The sequence below is a fragment of the Notechis scutatus genome, chromosome 2 (assembly GCF_049901735.1).
Source record: "Notechis scutatus isolate UNSWTSFEM ecotype Mainland chromosome 2, rNotScu1.2, whole genome shotgun sequence".
Lineage (NCBI taxonomy): Eukaryota > Metazoa > Chordata > Lepidosauria > Squamata > Elapidae > Notechis > Notechis scutatus.
This window is the reverse complement of record NC_142010.1, coordinates 75716312-75738682: the sequence shown is the minus strand read 5'-3', so window position 1 is coordinate 75738682 and position 22371 is coordinate 75716312. Positions and strand designations below refer to the sequence as shown.

The 22371-nt window shown below is 40.9% G+C and overlaps 1 protein-coding gene across 27 annotated transcripts in view; it reads right to left on the bottom strand.

The window, feature by feature from the left end:
• Positions 1-1919: 1919 nt before the first annotated feature.
• TNIP1 (TNFAIP3 interacting protein 1) overlaps positions 1920-22371 on the bottom strand; it is an 80397-nt gene continuing 59945 nt past the window's right edge. For 12 of the 27 annotated variants that reach the window (XM_087955143.1, XM_087955148.1, XM_087955141.1 and 9 more), the window contains 13 exons: positions 19334-19525; positions 18581-18675; positions 14326-14416; positions 13337-13426; positions 12391-12456; positions 10663-10794; positions 9303-9431; positions 8630-8746; positions 7921-8046; positions 6895-6975; positions 6016-6210; positions 4196-4286; positions 1920-3264 (listed from right to left, as the gene is read on the bottom strand). In XM_087955143.1, the coding sequence (XP_087811269.1) occupies positions 3221-3264; positions 4196-4286; positions 6016-6210; positions 6895-6975; positions 7921-8046; positions 8630-8746; positions 9303-9431; positions 10663-10794; positions 12391-12456; positions 13337-13426; positions 14326-14416; positions 18581-18675; positions 19334-19525 (1449 nt within the window). In that variant the 3' untranslated portion in view covers positions 1920-3220. Of the gene's footprint in view, positions 3265-4195; positions 4287-6015; positions 6211-6894; positions 6976-7920; positions 8047-8629; positions 8747-9302; positions 9432-10662; positions 10795-12390; positions 12457-13336; positions 13427-14325; positions 14417-18580; positions 18676-19318; positions 19526-22371 lie in introns of all 27 variants that reach the window. The other 15 variants (XM_087955138.1, XM_087955134.1, XM_087955131.1 and 12 more) reach the window with 4 other exon arrangements.

Sequence of the window (22371 nt, the reverse complement as noted above, 5' to 3'; positions counted from 1 at the left end):
ATTGCTTCTTGGAAAGGCCATGTGTGCATACAGTTTACACATTAACTTTCATACACACATATAAAATATATAGGTGATGATTCCACATTCAATGGCAGAAGCTGAAAAAAGACTGCTGTATATGGGCTGCAGGGCTCTGAATGCTCACTAAATGACATCCATAATTTAATTGTCTGCTGTACCTTTTTTTTCCTGCCTTCTAGAATTTTTCTGGATTTTGATAGTTCAGATATATTAGCACTCATGTTTGCAGGGTTGAATAGACAATTTCTAGGTTTATAGCTCACAATGTTGGACCCAGAATGCCAGGCACCAAAAGCACATGTGTGATAGACACTATATTGAGCTAAATATATTCTCCATGATTTCAAGCATGAATTCTTAAGGGTAGAAAAGGCAGCAGTGCTTTTCCCTGAATTTATTTTCATAATATCCACATTCAGAAAAGTTCCAGCTGTGTGTGAACACCTTTCCCCCCTCTTTATCAATATTGCAGAGAATTGTTTGGGGGGCATACCACATACCTCTATTTCCTTTCATAGCAATAAAAACAAGCATGCCACAAAGAAAATATTTCATAAGAGCAAAACTCAGATACAGAACTCTAGGCACTGCCCAGGAAAACCTGTATTTTATTAAACTGAATATACCGTATTTATCGGCGTATAACACGCACTTCCCCCCCCCTGAAAATAGGGGGCAAATGATGTATGCGTGTTATACGCCGATATAATGTTAAGAAGCCAGCGGAGGCCGGGCGGTGCGAGCGGAGGCCGGGCGGTGCGAGCAGAGGGCATTATTTTGCATTATTTACCTCAGGGGTCCTCAACCACCGGGCCGCGGACTGGTACCGGGCCGTGGAGCACTCTCTACCGGGCCGCAAAGAATTTTTTTTTAAAAAAATGGCGGCTTTCTTCACCTTCGGTGAATGCTGCTGGGATCGGGGATCAAGGACACAAATGAAAGAAGGGGAGGGAGGAAGCAACCGAAGCCTGTCCTTCTCTCTGGGTCAGCTCTCTCAGTCGCTCTCTCGCTCCTCCACCAGCACAGGAAGAAACTGCTTCAAAGAAGCGGGGGCTTTTCCTGTCGCCGCAGCTTCCCTGAAGCGCCCGTTTCTCCCCACCCCACCCGTCCGCCCGCCCGCCCGCCCGCCCGCAGTGCTCCGTTCTGCCTGCCTGCCTGCCTTCGTTAATGGTTGAATCGGAACAGCTTCGGCTGAGTAAAAGAGGCGAATAGTTATTATTCTCAGCCGAAGCTGCTCCCAAACAACCAGAAACTAAGGCAGGCAGGCAGGCAGGCAGAATGGGACACTGTGGATTGAAGCGCGGCGGGTGGGAGTGGGGGTGAAACGGGCGCTCGGAATAGCTGCGGCGACAGGAAAAGCCCCCGCTTCTTTGAAGCAGTTTCTTCCTTGGATGGTGGAGCAGCGAGAGAGCGAAGCCTCCTTCTCTTCTCTTCCCCGGTCCTTGCAAAAATTTTCTGCTTGAAACCGGTCCCTGGTACAAAAAAGGTTGGGGACCACTGATTTACCTTATAAGTGGTAATAATATTAATAAAAAAAAAGTTCTGAGCTACCCTTATTTTGCTTCAAAGTTTTTATTTAGAAATTTAATTTTTTTTCCTGAAATTTCCCTCTTAAAATGAAGATGCGTGTTATACGCCTGTGCGTGTTATACGCCGATAAATACGGTAGTTAACATAATTTTACACAATTTTTCAAAAGCTTTTTTGAAACCAGAATAATTGGTAAAATATTGGCCTGCATAAATACAGCAGCAGCTTCTACTTAGAACTTCTCAAAAAGTTTTATAAAGACATCTCCATTTAGAGACTGTAGACAGACCAAATATCCTATTATCTCTTCTTTCACATCTTCCTACAATGTACTCTGTAATAACTGAAAGACCTGTGACAAAAAGTAAACTCAGTGAAAATGTTTTTATTTAGAGGTTTTTACAGATTCTTCAAACACTGCATTTTTCTTTGCACTGTGAACATTCTGAAATTATTTTTCCTTTCCTTTATTTTATAAAGAAAAAGAAAACACTCAATTATTTCTCAATTATGTGCTTACTGGTGAACATGAATTCTATTTTCAAATGAGCATATATATATATTCCATGTTTTAGAGGAGCATGCAATTGTAATAAGCAATTTATGTCGCAGCACACTTTGAAAAATGCTTGGCTGGTTCAGCATTTCATAAGATTGGGATCAGTAATCTAAAAAGAGAGAGAGAGAGACCATTCTTCATACTTGTCTCCCACTTAAATCATGGGAGGGCCAAAGAATAACCTTTCATCAGCAAAAGGAAATTAGAACTGAACTGTTAGATCAGGGAACAAATCTATCTAGTCCACCCAATAGGATCAATAGTAACTAGGAATGGGACGAAACAGGACCAGGGAATTGAAATCTGAAGCCTTTTTCCACTGAGCCGTTTAAATAAACATATAATTTTATTAAGCAACTTGCACGCAATGATGAACTGGTATATTATTCCAATTAAGAGGGAGCAAAAAGGGTCGCCATATTTTTAGGGGTAGCTGGAGGGATAATTAAAGCAGTATTAAACAGTTTTCAACTCAAATTAACATTCACCTGGGGTTAAAATATTTATTGACATCTACAAGTTTTAATGTGCGTGTGAATATATATATATATATAAAATTCATTCAGTGTAGGAAAAGTAACTTTCCTATACATTATTTAAACAGACACAGGAAGATTTTTTTTTTCTCTGTCCTTGAGTGAACATTGAATCCCAAACTTGTACAGGCCCAAAGCACGATTCCACAGCCAACAAATGCAAAATTGCCACATCCTAGATCTACAGCTGCCTGACTGTAAGAGAATCATCTCAACATAGGTCCTGTTAACCCAGAATTCCTAGTCTTCTCTGCTGGGGCTCAACGGTTGTTCTCTTACAGCTGAAATCCTTGAATGTAGGAGAAAAAAAAGTTGTGGATCAAATGCCGAGAGAAAACAAGACCTGGAAGTTTCAAAAAGAGAGATTTCCCAAAAACTCTAGGTCACGGTTGCTTCTTGGTAGCCGTTCAGTTTCAAAAAATCCTGCTTATTATTCTCAAGCATCCAAGTGGCATGGATCTTTTTTGACACACAAATAAATGCGACCAATGTCCAGAAGTAAAAGTGTTGAGATGGATTAACACACACGATGCTCTTTTGCTTCTGCCAGGTTACACAGATCACCACAAAGTTAAATGGGTTTTTGAGCTTTAGGTAACCCGAGACCTGTGGGGTCTGAAAAGCAAACATATGTATTAAAATAGTGTTCAAATCTTGTATGGGTAGTTCTCGACTTACAACAGTTCACTTAGCGACCATTCAAAGTTATAACAGACTTGCGACCATTTCTCAGAGTTACGCCCTTTGCAGTCTCCCCATGGTTACGTAATTAAAAATTCAGTTTTTTGGCAACTGGTTCATTATTTATAATGGTTGCTGTATCCTGTGATCAGTTTTTGAGACCTTCTGACAGGCAAAGTCAATGGGGAAGCCAGGTTCACTTAACAACCGGGTTAATCAACTTCAGTGATTCACTTAACAATGGTGGCAAGGAAGGTTGTAAAATGGGGCAAAACTCATTTAACAAATGCCTCACTTAACAACATAAATTTTGGGCTCAATTGTGGTCATAACTTGAGGATTACCTGTATTACCAAGGCCCTAATTCTCCTAGCCAAGACTTGCCAGCTTGCACAGCATTCCAGGTGAAATGGATCTGTCACCCAAATCCTCACTCCTGTTTATTAAGCACTCTTGTATCCTTTGGAATTCAGAATGTATTGACTGATATACAATAACTGACATACAGAAACATTTTGAATGCCTTTGTGTGTATGTGAAAGCAAACATTAAAGAATTCACTGTAGCTATAAAAGAACAGAAAATATTCCAAATGGCAAGCTGTGGCTCTCCTCTCTCCAGATTTAAACACCCAACCAAACTAGAATGAACTCGGAGCACCCTGAGGTCAAATCAAGGAAATGTCCGAAAGACAGACTCATAATGTTCTTATTTAATGGAGTCGTGGAGACTCTCCAAATGATTCACAAATTTCCCACATGAGTGAATCCATTAACAAGCCAATGGATCCTAAAAATGAGAGCTAGGTACAGCAGCGCTGAAAAAGGTATTCTAGTATGCTGTGAAAGAAATCGAAAGCTCTTACCAGATTCCTTGGTAAACTGCTTCACACCATCCCCTCCTTGTGTGTTCTGATTGTGTGCGATAACATATGCTGGATACCAGTTACAATCTGGCTATAAGAAGCAAAGAGAAAAAAATACAATACTATACTGTATAGTAGGCACGGGTACAGGCAATCTTCATTTAATGTCTGGTCACCTAGCAACCCTTCAAAATTACAACAGACCTTCACAGAGCAACTTATGATTTTGAAGTTCTGATGGTTCCAACCCCCTTTGCCTTCCTAATGATTACCGTATATGCCGGCGTATAAGACGACCCGGCGTATAAGACAACCCCCCAACATTTCCACTCAAAATATAGTTTGTTATATACTCGCCCCCTCTTCCGCACGCCTTCCACTTTTGCACTTTTTTTTTTTTGAGGCACTTTTGTCTACCGTGGAAACGAATCCCGTGAAGCTGAAAGGAGCAGCCAGCCTTCTCCCAGCTCCCAAGGAAACGAGGCTCGCACCGCCCGGGCTCCGCTGAGGTATCCGGCTGGGGCTGTCAGGAGTTGTTACCGCTGGCGCGGCTCCGCGCGGCTCCAGTCCCGCGTTGCCTCGGGAAGGGAAAGGCAAAAAGGAAGAGCCGCGGCGGCGCTTTGCAATGGCAGCAGCGGCTCCTGGTTTTGCCTTTCCTTCCCGAGGCAACGCGGGACTGGAGCCGCGCGGAGCCGCGCCAGCGGTAACAACTCCTGACAGCCCCAGCCGGATACCTCAGCGGAGCTCGGGCGGTGCGAGCCTCGCTTCCTTGGGAGCTGGGAGAAGGCTGGCTGCTCCTTTCGGCTTCACGGGATTCGCTTCCACGGTGCGCAAAGTGCCTCAGCCGCGGGCAGCCGCAGTGCTTCCCAATTACTATTTGCCGGCGTATAAGATGACCCGGCATATAAGACGACCCCCCCAATTGGAGGCATCTTTTTCAGGGCAAAAAAGTCGTCTTATACGCCGGCAAATACGGTATATCAGCACATTTTTGGCACTTAGCAACTGGCTCGTGTTTACAGCTGTTTGCTACATTCCACAGTCCTGTGACCCCAATTTTCAGTTTTTTTTTGTTTTTTTTTGCTGGTTTCTGATGTTTACTTTCTGCTGCTTCCAGGAAAAAGCCCCCATTGTTTTAAGTGGGTTCAATTTATGACTGCAACATTTTCTCAACGACCGCTACAAAAAAAATATATAGCAGTCATATAATCACCACACCGGTGATCATCTGGTGAGCCACTTAATGACAGTCATGACTTACAATTGTACTTCCAGGCTCATTTATGCTTATAAGTGGAGGAGTAGCTGTAATTCATTTCAATTTGAATTGTTTAATCCTCCACAGGTTTTCTGAGCATGAAGTGTCTTTATTTTAAGCATGAAAAATATTCACTTCACATGTGAAATTGGCTGTTTTATGGCTTCCTGGAACTCATGAGAAGGAGTGAATATCACTCAGCAAAAATGGACAAATATGTCCGCCAGACAACTGCTTTATGCTTAAAGATGAGACGTTTTAAATCAGAAAAGGGGTGTTTCAATCTCATAACAGTTTGAATTGGATCATCCCTGCTGTACATTTTGTAGTAGAAACTTCCCAGCTCTTCATAATGAATGGCAGCAAACAGAAGGAAGCACCACTTGTTGAATAAGAAAGTTTACACTCCTGTGTTTCCTTATACACAAATTTTGGCACAGAACCTGAGAATTCCAATTCTATCCGGGTTTTTGTTTTTTGTTTTAAAAGAAGACTGGCAATTGTATTCTGTTCTTACTGCTTCTAGTTCCTTACTCTGATACTGCACATTTTATTAACTCACAGGTGGGACGCAATAATTCTGAACTGGAGGATGCTCATTTGCCACCGCTGGTGGTGGGTACCGGATCTTCTGCCAGTCCTCATAAGCATGATAAGCGTGTGGCTGGATTGGAGGAGAGTGCTGAAAGTAGTACATGGGGCAGGCTGGGGTGATTTGTCCTGGCTGTGGCTCAGGATGCAATCTGTCACCTGAATGCTGCAAGAGAGAAAGTAGAAAGTTGAAAGTGAAGGACCTTTGTGGAAATCCTAGTTTATAAAGGTTAACGGTGTATCAACCTAATCAAAGCAGGTTGTTTTGGCTTGGCCTGTTCCTTTTTTAACTAATCCCTTTTTAAAACCAACTAAAGAAACATTATGTCCCCTGTGCAATATTCAATCTATTCCTAGGATAAGGAAGAAAAAGTACTGGAATAAGCAGTCTATAAATGTGCACACCCTACTATTGACAGATGACAGACAGAAAGCTATTGAGAGGTGGGGGGAAGAGTTCTCCATCACTGCTATAGGACGAAGACAAGGGGGTGGGGGGGAAACACAAGTTAGACCTGATCTTGGCTGTAATTTAAATTGCACCATCTTACTATATAAAACAAACATCCAATAAATTCTTAAAACAGGACACTCTCCGAACGTGTTGCACTTCAATTCCTAGAATTCTAGCAATGACCAGAGAAACTTGACAATTCTGAAAATCGAGGTCCACATTTCTGGGCAGTGCACAAGTTAGGGAAGCCCAGCCTGATTTCAGATATGATTTTACTACAGTGCAGTATGAAGAACTGATAGATCATGTCAAACAACTATGGCATATATTCAGTATTGGGAAGTCATAATATTAAGCCAGCTAGCATTTGCATTTCCACAGTGCAGTATCCCATACCTGTTTGTGCTGTTTAAGCAGTTTCTTAAACTTATCCTTTTCTTCCTTCTCTTTATGGTAGTCCTCTTTAACAATTCGCAGCTATTATGAAAAAGAGGAGGAAAAAAAGAATATAGATTTCCATGAGCATTGCATTCTAGCACTGAGAACAAGCAGACCAATAGAAATATTCTGCTCAAGTCTTAGCCAAACTAGACTCTGGATGCCCATTGTGGATCATTTTAACTCAGTGACAGAGTTATTTTTATTCTATACCTCTTGGAAGATAGGGAGAGTATTTTCATAGCAAGCAAGTGAAGTTGGATGGTAACCAAGAGACAAGACCAGTGTAAGAACACATGAAACTGTACTGGACACTGACAAAAAAAGAATCATTTTCTCTAATCAGCGACTACGAAGTCTTATGGGTTCAAGTGCTTTACAATGCAAGTATTTAAACATCTTTTAACTCTACTTGCTGACCTGCCTTTTCTAGTTCCATTTAAAACCTAATTTTAAAAAGCTGCCCAAGCATGCCCTTTAGTGATTTTCCCCCCAATTTCTTTAAGAATAAAACAAGCGACAGAGGAGAACTACATAATCAAACAATAACTTGTGAGATGTTTAAGAGAGCAGCTATTATTATGTAGGAGAAGGATATTGGATAGGATTTGGGTATACAAGTCTATCCATAAACCTTCAAAGATTGTGGCTAGGATTAGGAGGGGAATGGGGAGCGAGAGAAAATATAAAGAGAGAAAGGGGAGAATGCTTGAAGGGACCAAGAAATAGGGGACGAGACCAAAAGCAACTGGTATTTGCTCAGAAGGCTGTGTCTTGGTTATCTGGAGATTCTGGTAAGCATATCACAATAACAAAAACACAAGTTATTTAGTTTAGATTGCTCAACAGAGTACAGTTTTCCATGAATCGAGGCCAATGGTCTAGTTTTCATCTCTTCCATCCCTTCAAGGGATTCCATGGAAGAGATTAAATTTAGATCACCAAAGCTTCCAAACTCAGAATGAAGTTCTTTTGGTTTTCTACCTGGTTATTAGTCAGGGTCAGCTGCTTCTGAAGTTTTTCTAGCTGCTTCTTCAGCTCCTCTTTTTCTTCGTTCATCCTTTCCCTGTCACTCCGCTCCCGCTGGAAATCCTCCTCAAAAATCTTCACCTGGCAGAAAAAGGATTTAAATCCTAGGATCAGACACTTATGCCCCCAAATTCACATTTTCTACATGTTTCAGCACTGATGTCAAGAAAACACAACACACAGAATCCTAAAGTCAAAACCTGTGCAATAAATTTTATAAAGCATGGGGTTATCTGACAAAGGAAATTTCTTCCTAAATTCACACAACACTTTCCATTCTGATTCAATCCATTTTAGCCCATTTTCCTAAGATTTTGTTTAGAAAAGAAAAGAAAAAACAATGTTGTGAATATAAGAGTAACTGCCTATCATTAATTCTAAAAAATATATCTTTAAAGATAAAATGTTTTCAACATGCTTTTCAACTGATACAACACACACAACTTTTCAAAATGGCACTTAAAGCAATTAACAATATTATTTCTGGTACTAATAGTCACTTAGTGAGATCCACCAGTGAAACTAGTACAATATTAATACAAAATAGTCCTTGACTTATAACCACAATTGGAACCAGAATTTCCACAGCTAAGGGGGACAGTTGTTAAATAAGTCGCATTTGATTTTTATGAACTTAAGGGAATCACAAACTTTTAATGCTTACTTGCTGTTTCAGAAGCTCGTTCTGGGTCATCACTTCCTGATGCCGGAGACCTGGGCTAGGATCAGTGGCTGAGGGAGAACGAGGAGGTGCTTGGAAATTCAGAACCTCTTCTAGGGCCTGAGGGAAGACAAAGGGACCGTAAGAAACCTGTCCTAGCATAACATTTGTTCTTCGTAGCAATGGCAAGTGATGCTATTAATATGATCCTATTAATATGCTATTAATAGGAAAAGAATGCAAATGGCACTGAGTATTTGGAGTATTTTGAACTCTCAGATTTTTTGAATAGTTTTGAATAGTTGTTATTGGGTTTTTCTCTAAAGGGTTCACTTGCAGGTACCATATACAAACAAACACTCAGCCCGTGTTCATAGCAATTCATCCTATCATATGTTTCAGCGAAAGTGGAGGGCTATGGAGGACTCCTTTGCAATGAACCACATAGCAGGAATAAATGTGGGTGCCATGTTATACTTCCACAAACAACAAAAAGCCCCCCAAACAGCATTTTAGGGTGGAAGGAGATTCATTTGGGGCAAGAGATATAGAATCATTCTACTGCCTTGGAAAGGCCATCATTGGGGGGGAAAAGATTCACACAGTTAAAAAAAAAAAAAAAGCAGAAGAGGAACCAGGTACAAATCCTCTAAATTCTTTAACAAGGTCTACCCACCTTATTTAATCGGATAATCTCCTTCTCCTGATACTCTCTTTGCCTTGTGATTGGCACCAATTGATCCTGAAGAAACTTCACCTTGTGCTTGAGGTCCTTCACCTCCCTACCCAGTCTCTCTTTTTCTGCCTTGAATAGAGTGGAAGGAAAAGAGAGGAAGATGTATAAAAAGGAGAAACAGCTTTCCATCCCATTCACATCAGGTGCGGAACAACCTGCCTGAAAGCCACTTCAGAAGAAACGAGAGGGGATTAAGAACAGGGTCAACTTTCAAGGGCATGTCTGTTTACACCAAAAAGCCCTTGGAGTTTTGATACCCGTCAAATGCAACTGGCTGTCGTAACTGTCATTCTCAAATATCTCCCTCCCATAGAAAAACTCCCATATCTGCTAAAAAAAAGGGGGGGGGCACTCAGTGTCTCATTTGTGTCCTGAACCACACATAGCAATATGAACACTACTCCCAACAGAGTAAAGCACCTTCCAGAAAATACAAAGAGGAGAACATTCAGAAATCAAATCCAAAACTAAAAGAGCTCACATATTATTAATTTTTTTGCAGTGTAGAATTTGACCTGAAAAAACCTCTTTTGTCCACCAGAGGGCAGGCCTTTCCAGTTCTTTATGTGTTGCTCCTCCCTTACAAGGCCTAATAAACTGAGGTCTATACAGGTAGTCCTCGACTTTTGACCACGACTGCACCCCCACAACATTTCTGTTGCTAAGTGAGACATTTGTTAAGGGAGGTTTGCTCCATTTTACCACCTTTCTTGCCAAGTAAATCACTACGGTTGTTAAGTTAGCACAGCCGTTGTTAAGTGAATCTGGCTTCGCCATTGATTTTGCTTGTCAAAAGGTCGCCAAAATGATCACATGCCCCGGGGGGGGGGGGACGACACACCGCAACCCATCATAAATAAATGCCAGTTGCCAAATGTCCGAATTTGGATGACGTGAACACATGGATGCTGCAATGGGTCGTAAGATTTCTCAGGAAACAGCAACTGAATGAAAAACTGCTGGTGACCTTCTACTGATGAACCATAGAGAGTATTTTAACTTACTGCACCTGAATATGGTTTGCCAATTGCACAGTGGCAAACTGTGCAATTGGCAAACCAATTGCACAGCTATGCTGGCTGGAGAATTCTGGGAGTTGAAGTCCACAAGTCTTAAAAGTTGCCAAGTTTGGAGACCTCTGTCATATAGTGAGTTATTGCAGAGGAACCAGAAGTAGGAATAAAAGAAAAATGCTTTTAATGTTACCTGCCTGTCAACCCATTTAGACTTAAATCTGAAGTAAACGTTACAGTTTTGGGCAGAAATGTAAATGCGTTCCAAGTGGGATTTTGGACTATACCTCTTCTTCTTCGATTTTGGATTTTGCCAAGAGAAGCTTGCGGTCAAAATCTCTCTGTTTTTGCTCTCGCTCTGTCTCCAACTCCGCTAGTGCCTTTTGGGAGTCAGCAAACTTCTGTCGTAGATCTGTTATCTGTTGGGACGGAAATTTTTAAAAATGCAAAACACCATCATGCATTTTAAAGCCAATGTAAAGTCTACATGATTCAAAGGAACCAAATCAGTATTTGGAGGTATATACACCAGAAGTATGTACTACAATATATAATTTTAAATTAGTCTCTTATTATATGGCATTGCTGACAATTTTGGCAGAGACCCTATGAAATTTTTTAGGGTTCCAAGTAATAACTCCATAGAAAGAAGAACTCCGAGGCAGATAAGTTCCTCACAGTACAATTTTACTGGCGATATCATATTGACACAAGCTGGTGAAAACCGATTCCGAAAGTTCCCATGGTTTTCACCTGATTAAAAGTGAAAGTTCCCCTTTCCCCAAACAATCAGTAACATTGTCCAATCAAGGTTCTGGCTGGTTGCCTGGATATGGTGCTCCTCCTCCTTCCAGCTACCTGTTGGAATGACCTTGGTTCCCACAGGAAACTATTTTGTTTTGGCTACAAACCCCCATCTAACTATGTCCCCCCCCCCCCATCCCTTCTTCACGTTGTGGCAACCCTGAAGCCTCCAAAATGGCCCCAGCCAGGTTCACTGTCAACTAAAAAAATATTCCTTTGGTCTTTTTAGCTGCCAGAAAAAGGGAATGGGGGAAAACAAGGCATTCTTGAAATGCCTAGATAATCACCCCAGTAGCCCAAAGTTGTCGGAGCATAAGAAGGCTATTGGAGAGCATGATGGATGACTCTTGGAGATGGATGTGTCCCATTGGAGAAGTCACATCCAGGGGGTGAGAGGAAGACCAGGGTCAAGGGGGAAATGTATGATATAATTTAGTATCAGCTGCACCCAGCTTACGCCAACATGGCCACTCCTAATAAATCAATTTTCTTTTCTCTGAGATGCGGCTAGAGACTTTTGATTTGAATGAGGGTGGGTTTGTTGGAGCCCTGACATTCACTTCAGAGTTACAATACAAGTAATCCTTGACTTAAGGCCACAATTGAGCCCCAAATTTCTGTTGTTAAGCAAGACATTTGTTAAATGAGTTTTGCCATAGTTGTTAAGTGAATCACTACAGTTGTTAAGTTAGTAAAATGTTAAGTGAATCTGGCTTCCCCATTGACTTTACTTGCCAAAAGGTTGCAAAAGGTAATCATATGACCTTGGGACACAGCAACTGTCATAAGTAAGAACCAGTTGCCAAGCATCTGAATTTTGATCGCATATCATGGGGATGCTACAAAGGTCATAACTGTGAAAGAATACCTTGTCTACATTATTGTTTATTATAAAAATAAAGATACTAAATTTTTAAAAACCACAAAACTGGTATTATTGGATTGATATTTTCTAAGTCTGCAGTTAGCAGCTGTGATAAGTGTAATTTTCTTTTTTCTTTTCTTCAAATCCCCAGAAGTGTTTAAATCTTTCCAGGCCAATAAAGGATAATTATCTTAAAGGAAATTTCTAACAGATAGTGCTGTTGAGACCTTATGGCTCAGCTAGCATTCCTGTATTCCTTCATTTGGATAAGAACTAGGCCACGCTCATCTTGTGTTGTTCTGCCAAAAACATCTCAGATAGAGCTGTCCTGGATCTTTCTCATTACCTTCTGCTCATACTGATGCTTCATGTTCCGGAAATGGTGATCCCACTGTTTATTCACCTCCAATAGCTAGAGAAAAAAATGCATCAAGTTATTTTGGACACATCCCCTTACAGCCTTCCTCCTCTGATGCAAACAGTCCCAAGGCTGAAATGTAACTTTCTTTTGTTTTCTAAATCAATATTCTGCATGGGATCATTCAGGTATCTCCCCCATTGCTAAACCTGGTAATTATCACACTTAAGCAGAGGTGGTATTCACCAGGTTCTGACCAGTTTTGGAGAACCGGTAGCGGAAATTTTGAGTAGTTCAGAGAACCGGCAAATACCACTTCTGACTGGTCCCACCCCCATCTATTCTCTGCCTCCCGAGTCCCAGCTGACCAGCTGGGTCTTCTTCTGTTGCCCTGCACAGGAGAACAGGGCTGAAAAGCAGGTTAGTGGGGTGGGGAGGCAATGAGGATTTTGCAGTAACCTTCCCCTAGGAGTGGGGAGGGAATGGGGATTTTGCAGAATCCTTCCCCTGGAGTGGGGCGGGAATGGAGATTTTATAGTATCCTTCCCCTGCCATGCCCAATAAGCCACCCCCACCAAGACACACCATGCCTACCAAGCCATGCCCACAGCACCGGTAGTAAACATTTTCAAATCCCACCACTGCACTTAAGTCTATTCCAAGGCTTTCCTGGACAGGAAGAGAAGTACAAGCATAGGGCATACTTTAAAGGACATGTTTAGGAAGAGCTCTGGTGATGGTTAGATTAGGAATATAATAAATAAAACAAATAAGAACAGCAGGTAACATGACAGGTTGGGAATCTGGAGAACCATTCAGAATAGTTCTGGAATAGAAGGTAAATAACCTCTATTGTTTATCTACTAGCAGCCATCACCTGATATAAACTTTTTATAATTCTAAGGGGGGGAAAAATCCCTTGTATTTGACTTACCTCGTTGCGCTGATGTTCGAGTATCTTCACTTTCTTCTCACTTGCCCCCAACATGCTCTTCCCTGCTACTTGATCCTCTGTGGCTCCCTTCTAAAAGGCAGATACATATCAGACCTTGAGAAATCATTCAAAGCAGCCAGCTCAATATTCAGAAGTTGATCTCTTTCTTTCAAAATCTACAGTCTAAGGCAGGGGTCTCCAACCTTGGCAACTTTAAGACTTGTGGACTTCAACTCCCAGAATTGCTCAGCCAGCTTGCTGGCTGAGCAATTCTGGGAGTTGAAGTCCACAAGTCTTAAAGTTGCCAAGGTTGGAAACCCCTGATCTAACATACTGCACATCTCAGTTCTACCTTTTCCCCAATATTCTGCATATTGCAGAATGGAGATGATTAAAAATACCAGAGATCTTTTAAGAGAAGTTGCCATTTGACAGGTTCTCTCATAAATTCCCTTAAATTATCTGTTTCTGAAAGCAAGAATTACTGAGCGTAAAAGATTCCTCTTTATCGGATATTCATTCCACGGAATGATGGAACGAGACTGGTAGCATGGTCTTAGCCTTTTTATAATTTAAGATATTATTCTTTTATTTTTATTTTGTTATCTGTTATTTATTGTAAACCATTGGAAGTTGAATCCTGAATCTGTCTACATATGTATTTAGTAAATACAGGTTATGCATTTTTTCCTGAAAATTCAAGATGTTATATTCCAAATCAGTTCTATATTTAAATCACACACCTTTGCACCATTATGTCAAAAGATGGGGAAAAAAAAGATCATTCGATGTTTAAGCTAAGATCACCCTTCAGTTTTAAATACATGTTACTTTGGATCTTTTTTTAATCTATCCCTTTTACTGTAAAGCAGACTTTCAGATATAGCTAGGCTCACATTACTGAGAGATAACTTCCAAGCAGTTTGAGGCTAAATGTTATCAGCATATGTCACAGGATAGTGGTTCAACGTAGCCTAAAATATTCTTACCTGTTGCTGCTCAGCGCATTCTATATTTTCTGCTTTTACACTTTCCTTACTTCCCATCATCACCATCTTTCTGAGTTCCAGATTCTCACACCTACATTAGAAAGACATCATCATCATCATCATCATCAGACACAGTATTACATTTTAAGGAAGGCATTTTAAGCATGTAAAGGCAGCTGTCACAGTAGCTGTCATTCACAATAAGATTTACTTTAAAGCTCATGGACCAAAAATATGTATCGTTAACTGAATTAGATTATTTCACCGAGGATAATGATAACTATACCGAGTGCCCACTAACATTCACAGGCAACCTGCCTCCAAATACCACTCAAAATAAAAGTAGGAGTAGGAGAGGAAGGACTAGGGGAGACATGGTAGCAGTGTCCCAATATCTCAGGGGCTGCCACAAAGAAGAGGGAGTCAAGCTATTCTCCAAAGCACCTGAGGAGAAGACAAGAAGCAATGGGTGGAAACTAATCAAGGAGAGAAGCCACTTAGAATAAGAAGAAATTTCCTGACAGTTAGAACAATTAATCAGTGGAACAACTTGCCTCCAGAAGTTGTGAATGCTCCAACACTGGAAGTTTTTAAGAAGACGTTGGATAACCATTTGTCTGAAGTGGTGTAGGGTTTCCTGCGTAGGCAGGAGGTTGGACTAGAAGACCTCCAAGGTCCCTTCCAACTCTGTTATTCTATTCTATTCTATTCTATTCTATTCTATTCTATTCTATTCTATTCTATTCTATTCTATTCTATATTCTTCACTTCCTGCTGATGGATTTGACATGGAATATTTAGAGTCGTGGTTCCCAATCTTTTGGGCACCAGGGACCGGTTCCGTGGAAAGAGTTTTTTTCTGCAGACTGGAGGGGGCGTGGTTTCGTATGCTGTCTGCGTCCCACAGATGGGGCTTCACTTGTTTGCGTCCAGCATGCCGCAGCCCAGTGCCGGTCCACGGACCAAGGGTGTCCCTTGATTTAGAGGACACAGAATGCTGGAGGAGATAATCCTTTAGTCTGATCTAGCCCTACTTTCTTACATCACTATGATGATATATATTTGTTTTTTTCCCCATATAAGAGCCGTGGTGGCGCAGTGGTTAGAATACAGTATTGCAGGCTATTTCTGCTGACTGCCACTGTCAGCAATGTGGCAGTTCGAATCTCACCAGGCTCAAGGCTGACTCAGCCTTCCATCCTTCCGAGATCAGTAAAATGAGGACCCAGATTGTTAGGGTCAATATGCTGACTCTGTAAACCATTTAGAGACGGCTGTAAGAACACTGTGAAGCGATATAGAAGTCTAAGTGCTATTGCTTGCTATAGAACATCTCAAAATAGCACCATCCAATTTGCTAGATTTCTATTCTGCATTTCCAAACAGATCCTCAAAGCATCTACAAGGAATTCCCATGATTCACTATAACATCCATGGGGAAAAATGCTATAATTATGTTACAGAAATTATTTTTAAATGGAATACTGTAATTTGGCTCCTCCCTCAGCAATTAAATGGTAGTGATAGGGAACAACCTTTTTAAACAGGAGCAATCCAACTTTTGAAAGAAAGACACTTATGAAAGATATGAGATTTGCAATTAAATCAACAAAATGATTAGCATATATACCATCTAGGTATGTGTACAAATATAGATAATCAACCAATATTTACATTTGATATTGTGAGTTGAGCTTTAACAGAGCTCAGCAGGCAATATTAAAAGTGTCAAATTTTTATTTTTAAAATATTTCTTTCTGACCTTTGCTTGCTTTTATTTTTGAGATGCTATCTAATTCTTCTCCCCCTCTGTATGTCCGTGCAAACCTACAGGTAGGTCAAATAGGAAGCTGCCCTTGAATCATTTTTCTCAAGTTAGATAAACAACCATATATATTTATTTTCAACTGTAGGGAAAGTCTAAATTAAATTAGTACAGAATTAATGGGTTTAGTTTTTCAATAAGAAATCTCTGCTTGGTTTTGTCCTTCCTTGTCTCAGTATGACTTAAAGCACAATTCTTATCACGTTAGTCTATAACAGTTCTATTACTGCCTAAAGAATAAAACAAAGCTCTTTCCATTTTTATTATTAAAAAATCCCAGAAATGTTATGTATATGCCATTTTAAGCTACTGCTGGAAAGGCAGGATATAAATCTAAGAACATATATTTAAATCACACACACCATATTGTGAATTTAAGGTTACATTTACTCTAAGAATGTTGGTTTGAAACAGAGTCTGATTTTGATTTACAAATTGAGCTAGAACAATTTTTTTTATTCTTGTCCAAGCAGTTAATGGACCGCATTATAACACGAACAGAATGTATGGCAGTGCAAAATTCAGGTAATCCCAGGTTACAAGCATTTCCTTAGCAAATGTTCGAAGTTACATGATAGTAAACATAAACAAATCCAAAAATTATGAATGTTGCAGCACCACAGCAGTTGTTCGCCCTTATGAACAACTGCTGAGGCTCTGCAACATTTGTCCTGCCTATTCCTTTCCGCTCCGCACTTTGCTGGCCAAAACAGAGTGTTGGATGGTCCGTTTTGGCCAGCAAAGTGCCAGGCGAGGCCTGCGCACACCAAAATGGAACTGTGGTGGGGCGCACGCAGCTGAGAGGCTGGAGAAGAGACAGCTTGCTAGATCTTTGCACAGTAAGTGACCCATAGCACAGCAGGTTGGGGGTGGTAAGCAATTGTGGGGAGCATGAGGTATTTCAGTGGGCCAGGGAGGCCTGGGGTGGTCTGAAGCAAGTGGCCTGTTCCATCACTAGGCCCCGCCATGGCCTTCCCCACTCTGATAATACCTTTTGTGCACTTAACAAACCACACATTCGATTAGCGAATGTGTGGGCGAAAGGAGGGAGTGATCACATTCAAGATACGGGATTCACTTCCACAAATCCTCACGTTACAAATAGAATGGGCAGGCTTCATTTCATTTGTAACTCAAGGACTACCTGTAGTACTCTTATTCCCTACTTGAGAGCTAACTAACAATCCTAGAAGATAGGTTGCTCAGGGAGTGTAGAATTCATATCGGAACTGGATACCAAGGGCACCATCTCATGGAGAGTTAAACACATAGCTTTTTAAAAAGCAAATCTGATTATTAGCCCACATTTCCAGCTAAAAAATAAGGTTTGGACTGGAATAATCATGGAGTTGAAGGTAGGGTATTCAAAAAAGCTTCGCTTTTACCAGCTGAAGCCAGCAGGATACAAATGATGTCTGTGTGACTAAAACCCAATTCTACAACGTCTCCATATGATTTCCATCAAAAGTAAGAAAGATTCGTGATGCTCTGGATCAAGCTCTTGTAGCAATTCTCAAGTACATTCACAACTGTGAAAATAAACCTTGTGCCTCTGTTGCTAGTTAGAATTTTTGAAAGAAATGCAAATCAAATATGCATTTTTCCCCCTGAAAGATCTCACAGATCATGATAAATCTTATGAAAGGAAGGCCATTTCTTTTTGGTCAGGGAGAATATGTGAATCACTACCTCGCTTTCATTGAGAAGGAAGAAAAATATTTCTCCATGAGCTATTCTGATCTTTCACGAAACATTCTGGGCTAAAAAAGATTTTCTAAAACATGTGAGATGCCCTGATCCCAAACAGGCCACTACTAGTGCTAGGCTCTTTTTGTTTGGGGCTTGTTGGCATAGTTTTACGCCACCCTGCACAAGCTGAGCAAACTAGCATTCAAGTGGGAAGATCCTCACAATTCTCTTCTAAACTTTACCTGAGTTCTGGCCTTTCCTTCATTAAGTAAGTAAATGGTTTTCGATCAATGTTTAGACTCATTCTGCACCATGCGATAGATAGATAGATAGATAGATAGATAGATAGATAGATAGATAGATAGATAGATAGATAGATAGATAGATAGATAGATAGATAGATAGATGATACAGATACAGATACAGATACAGATACATACATACATACATACATACATACATACATACATACATACATACATACATACATACATACATATGGAAATTCCCTTAGAATTCTCTGGGGCTTCCCACCATTGTAACTTTTTCTATAAAGTACTGGCCACATTGCTGCTCCTTCCTGTTCGGGTAGATTAAAGTAGATTAATGAATAAACTTGATACTAGAATCAATATGTGTAGTAACACTAACATAGCTACTCCAGGATAGGGGACTTTTTCCTGTTTCCCAGTTGCATGTTTGCTCACCAACGTACTCCCTTCCCACTTCATGTTCACTCACCTTAGTTTCTCTGATATCTCATTCCTTTGCTCTAGTTCCCTTTCCAACTTTGTCCTCAGCTCCTCATTTTCACTCCGCAACTGTTCACACAATGTCTGTTTGAAGGAAAAAGAGAAATTGAGAGAGAGGTATAGGAAAGAAAGAAAGAGGGAGAGGGAGGGAGGGAGGGAGGGAGGGAGGGAGGGAGGGAGGGAGGAAGGAAGGAAGGAAGGAAGGAAGGAAGGAAGGAAGGAAGGAAGGAAGGAAGGAAGGAAGGAAGGAAGGAAGGAAGGAAGGAACTATGCATTGTACCATAGTTGTCAAGATCCATTTGAATGTTTGCTTTATGACAATAGAATGCCACCAGGCATGACAATGTGATTTCGAGCAGTCACAGAGCTTGCAACGAAGTCCCTACCCAGCATGAACTCATGGTAGGGGAATAGGCAAATGGAAGCTTAATATAGGAGCAATAAAACTAGACCAACCTTCCCCAAAGGATGAATGGGAGATAGCAGTATTGAGGATGTCACAGAAATAAAAGAATGAGGAAAAAAGGTAAAGGTCATAAAAGGCATGATGAAACCAGCTGACCAGGGATGAGATTGTATGGTTGGGTGCATAGGGAATATTTTTACGAGATGGCCTGTACCTTGCCTGTTATGGCCATTCAGTGGGATTGGGAGGGGAAAGAAAAAAGACAAAAACGAAGATGAGAACTCAGGAATACAGGGAAGCAAATGAATTGTGCACATCTACCAGCAGCCCTCGGACCTGAAGAACAGACGTCTTCTGCTCGTTCTTGTGTACTTTGGAGGCCAGGCGGTTAAACTCAAGAGCCATGCGCCCCAGATGGGCGAAAAGCTGGGTTTTGTCAGACTCCTCAGCAAAAAGACTGAGTGTGTTCTCGAAGCGCTGAAGGTGGAGCATAAGGTTGGTGTCCTCATTCAGAAGCGGCTCTAAGTCCTGCAGAAAATGATCCAAAGGAGAAAATTATATCGGAAAAGCATTTGGTCATTTTTGACTTCAACTTAGACCTGGAAAATTCCTCAAATAGGATTACCTAGTGTTATTTTATTCTGCCCTTTTAAAAAGCCATTTTTTTATTTCTTTGCGATGGGAGGGGCAACTGAAAAGGATTACAGTAGGGTGATGAAAAAACAGATCTTCTGCCTCTTCTAAAGTTTGTATGAGGAATCTTCTCATACACTCACAGAGAGAGATGCTTTTTGTCCCTTAAAGCCCTTTTCGCTTAAGTGGAGATAAGAAAACTGTCCCGTTCAGGGATTGCTCTGGTGGAAACCCAGTGTTTTATGAAGAAATTCAAATTTTCTATACTAGGCATAAATCTATCAAATCTATTGTAGCCCCTTTCCAAACAGTCTCTTTCCCCACAAAGTTAGAAAGCCCATCACACCCTCCTGATTCCTCCTTTCTCCATATCTTCAACTTATACAATAATTTGTATTTAAGAGATTGGGGCAGGGGTTCCCCAAAAGAAGAGGGATCTTTCTCTTAAGACTTGATTACAAATCCAAGGCTAGTATTTATTTCCCTTTTCAATGAAGACATGTATCTGGGTTGGTGTTGTGATTCAGTGGGATAGTACTTATCTTTGACAGTAATATTCTGGGTTTCCAAAATGACTCATTACAGAATTTTTATCTCTTTTACTCCTTTATGATTTCCCTGTTCCTGCTTTCGCAGAAAGTTTGACATGCATACAGATTAGTACGGTATTTACTTTCCTTATACAATTTTTTAAAACTCAAGAAGCTGGCAGACATATCGCCACTGAACGTGGCAGGCTTCTCTCTTTCCATAAATAAAATTCAGTTTACAGATTCCCAATCAACCAATCTTGGTGAAGTTTCTACACTCACTATAGGTGCCAAAACCTCTCAGTTCAGGACTGAGTAGAGGTTGAATTGGACATCTAAGGATTATTGTTGCTTGGAATTCCCACTGTTGTGCAAGGTGTCCTTAGGACATATTTTGGTTGTCATTTGTAACTGAGGTATCCAGAGCTTGGTTTCCAAACTGGTTTGCAAGACCAATGCTCAAAATTGTTTTTCCCCTCCTTATTGAGCAACTATAATCCATCCCCCATTTAGGATGATGGAAAATGGTTTTTATGGGCAGACTGTTTTGTGATGTGACTCACAGATTACTTATTCTAGAAATTAAACATGCTATGTACTCCTAGAAAGCTTAATTCTGACTGCACACTGCTGGAATGCTACTCTTTGCCTCAGCAAATTTCATAAAGAGCCACAGGGAGAGTAACAATAAAACAGCCTACAACGACCTCTACTCTGGATTACATTTCCAGATAAGATTCCCTGCAATCTCAGACCTGATCAAAGGAATTCAGCATGCTCACACAAAGCTAGAAGTGGGAGAAGAGACAATTGTTTAGCCCTTACTTGTAACTCCCTATTCCTCAGCCCCCAAGTTCCCATGCTGAAGAGGGAGAGGAAAGGCACAATTCTAATTGCATTTGAATGGAACCAAAAGCCACTGCATAACCAAAGTGGGAGAGCAATCCCGTTCTAGCAAAATGTCCACCTCTATTTGAGGAGATATAGATGCCTCCTTCAGACTTTCCCCATCCAAATGAAGGATATGGAAGATTTGGAGCAAGATTTTCAGTAGAGGTTACCATTTTCCAACAGAGGTAAAAGCATGAAGCAAAACATACAAAACTATTTTTTAAAAAAAATCCTTAATGTCCCAGATCCTAGAGAAGATCTGGGTCTTTCCAGCCTTCCTGAAATCTGAAGGGATTGGGGCTGCCATGTGGGAGGGGGCTCCTCCATTAAATCAGGTAGCATGAGAGAGAAGGTTCACTTGCCCCCAAGTGACACTGCTTCGCCGATGGGACTGGAGCGTGCCCATCCTGCTGAAATGGGCAAAAATCATTAGGGATTTAAAAGTAGTCACCACGGCTTTGAAATACATCCAGAATCCTACTTCATTACTACTTTCATGATCCTTACACATCTGGACCAACGTTGCTTCTCTCCCATATTAAAGATGCCTTTTTCCTACCTTCTGCTCTCCAGTTCCAGAATCTCATTTTGCAGTTGCATTAGCAATTTTCATTTCAATATTGCAAGCAGCCTGTTCCTCAGACATATTTGACAGACAGACCCTCCTAAATGTACCTCCTTAATTTCAAGAAGCCTGCCAAGCTTTTGCTATTGAAACTACAGTTCACTCTGCAGAGTTTTGAGCACCTAGGGCTGACCCTTTGTTCAGCAGCAAGCACAGCCAACTTGTATTGCCACCTCATAAGCAGCCCATGCGAAAGGAATCTTTGAAAGTGAAAAGCAGGGAAATGCAAACTTTTGCTCAGCACCTATAGCTGACTCACAATCTCCTCCCCTCCAGAGGCTGCCCCAATGAACTTGGTTCAGGGAGGGGGAAAAAATCCAGTCTTGCAAGAGACTTTGCCCATTTGTCTGGCAGATGATTCATGAGGAAAAGACCTCAAGAAGGAACCATAATCTATCTTCAGTCTAAGGTCTTTATTGCCTTGTAAGTCACAATATAAGGGACTTTCAAGGAACATAACTATACTCAAGGCAGATTCTCATTAGATTTTTATCTACTTCTCCCCAGGCAGTTTTCCCCAAACTCATGCCCTGAAGATGTGGCAGACTAACACTTCTGTAATCTGCCAATATAGCAAACAACCAACCATTATATATAAAAAACAAACAATTTAATTTATGGGTGGGGTTTTCAGGGTGCGGCGAGGGAAATTACAGGTGTAACTGTATATTTGGATCTTTTTCCCCCAGATATCA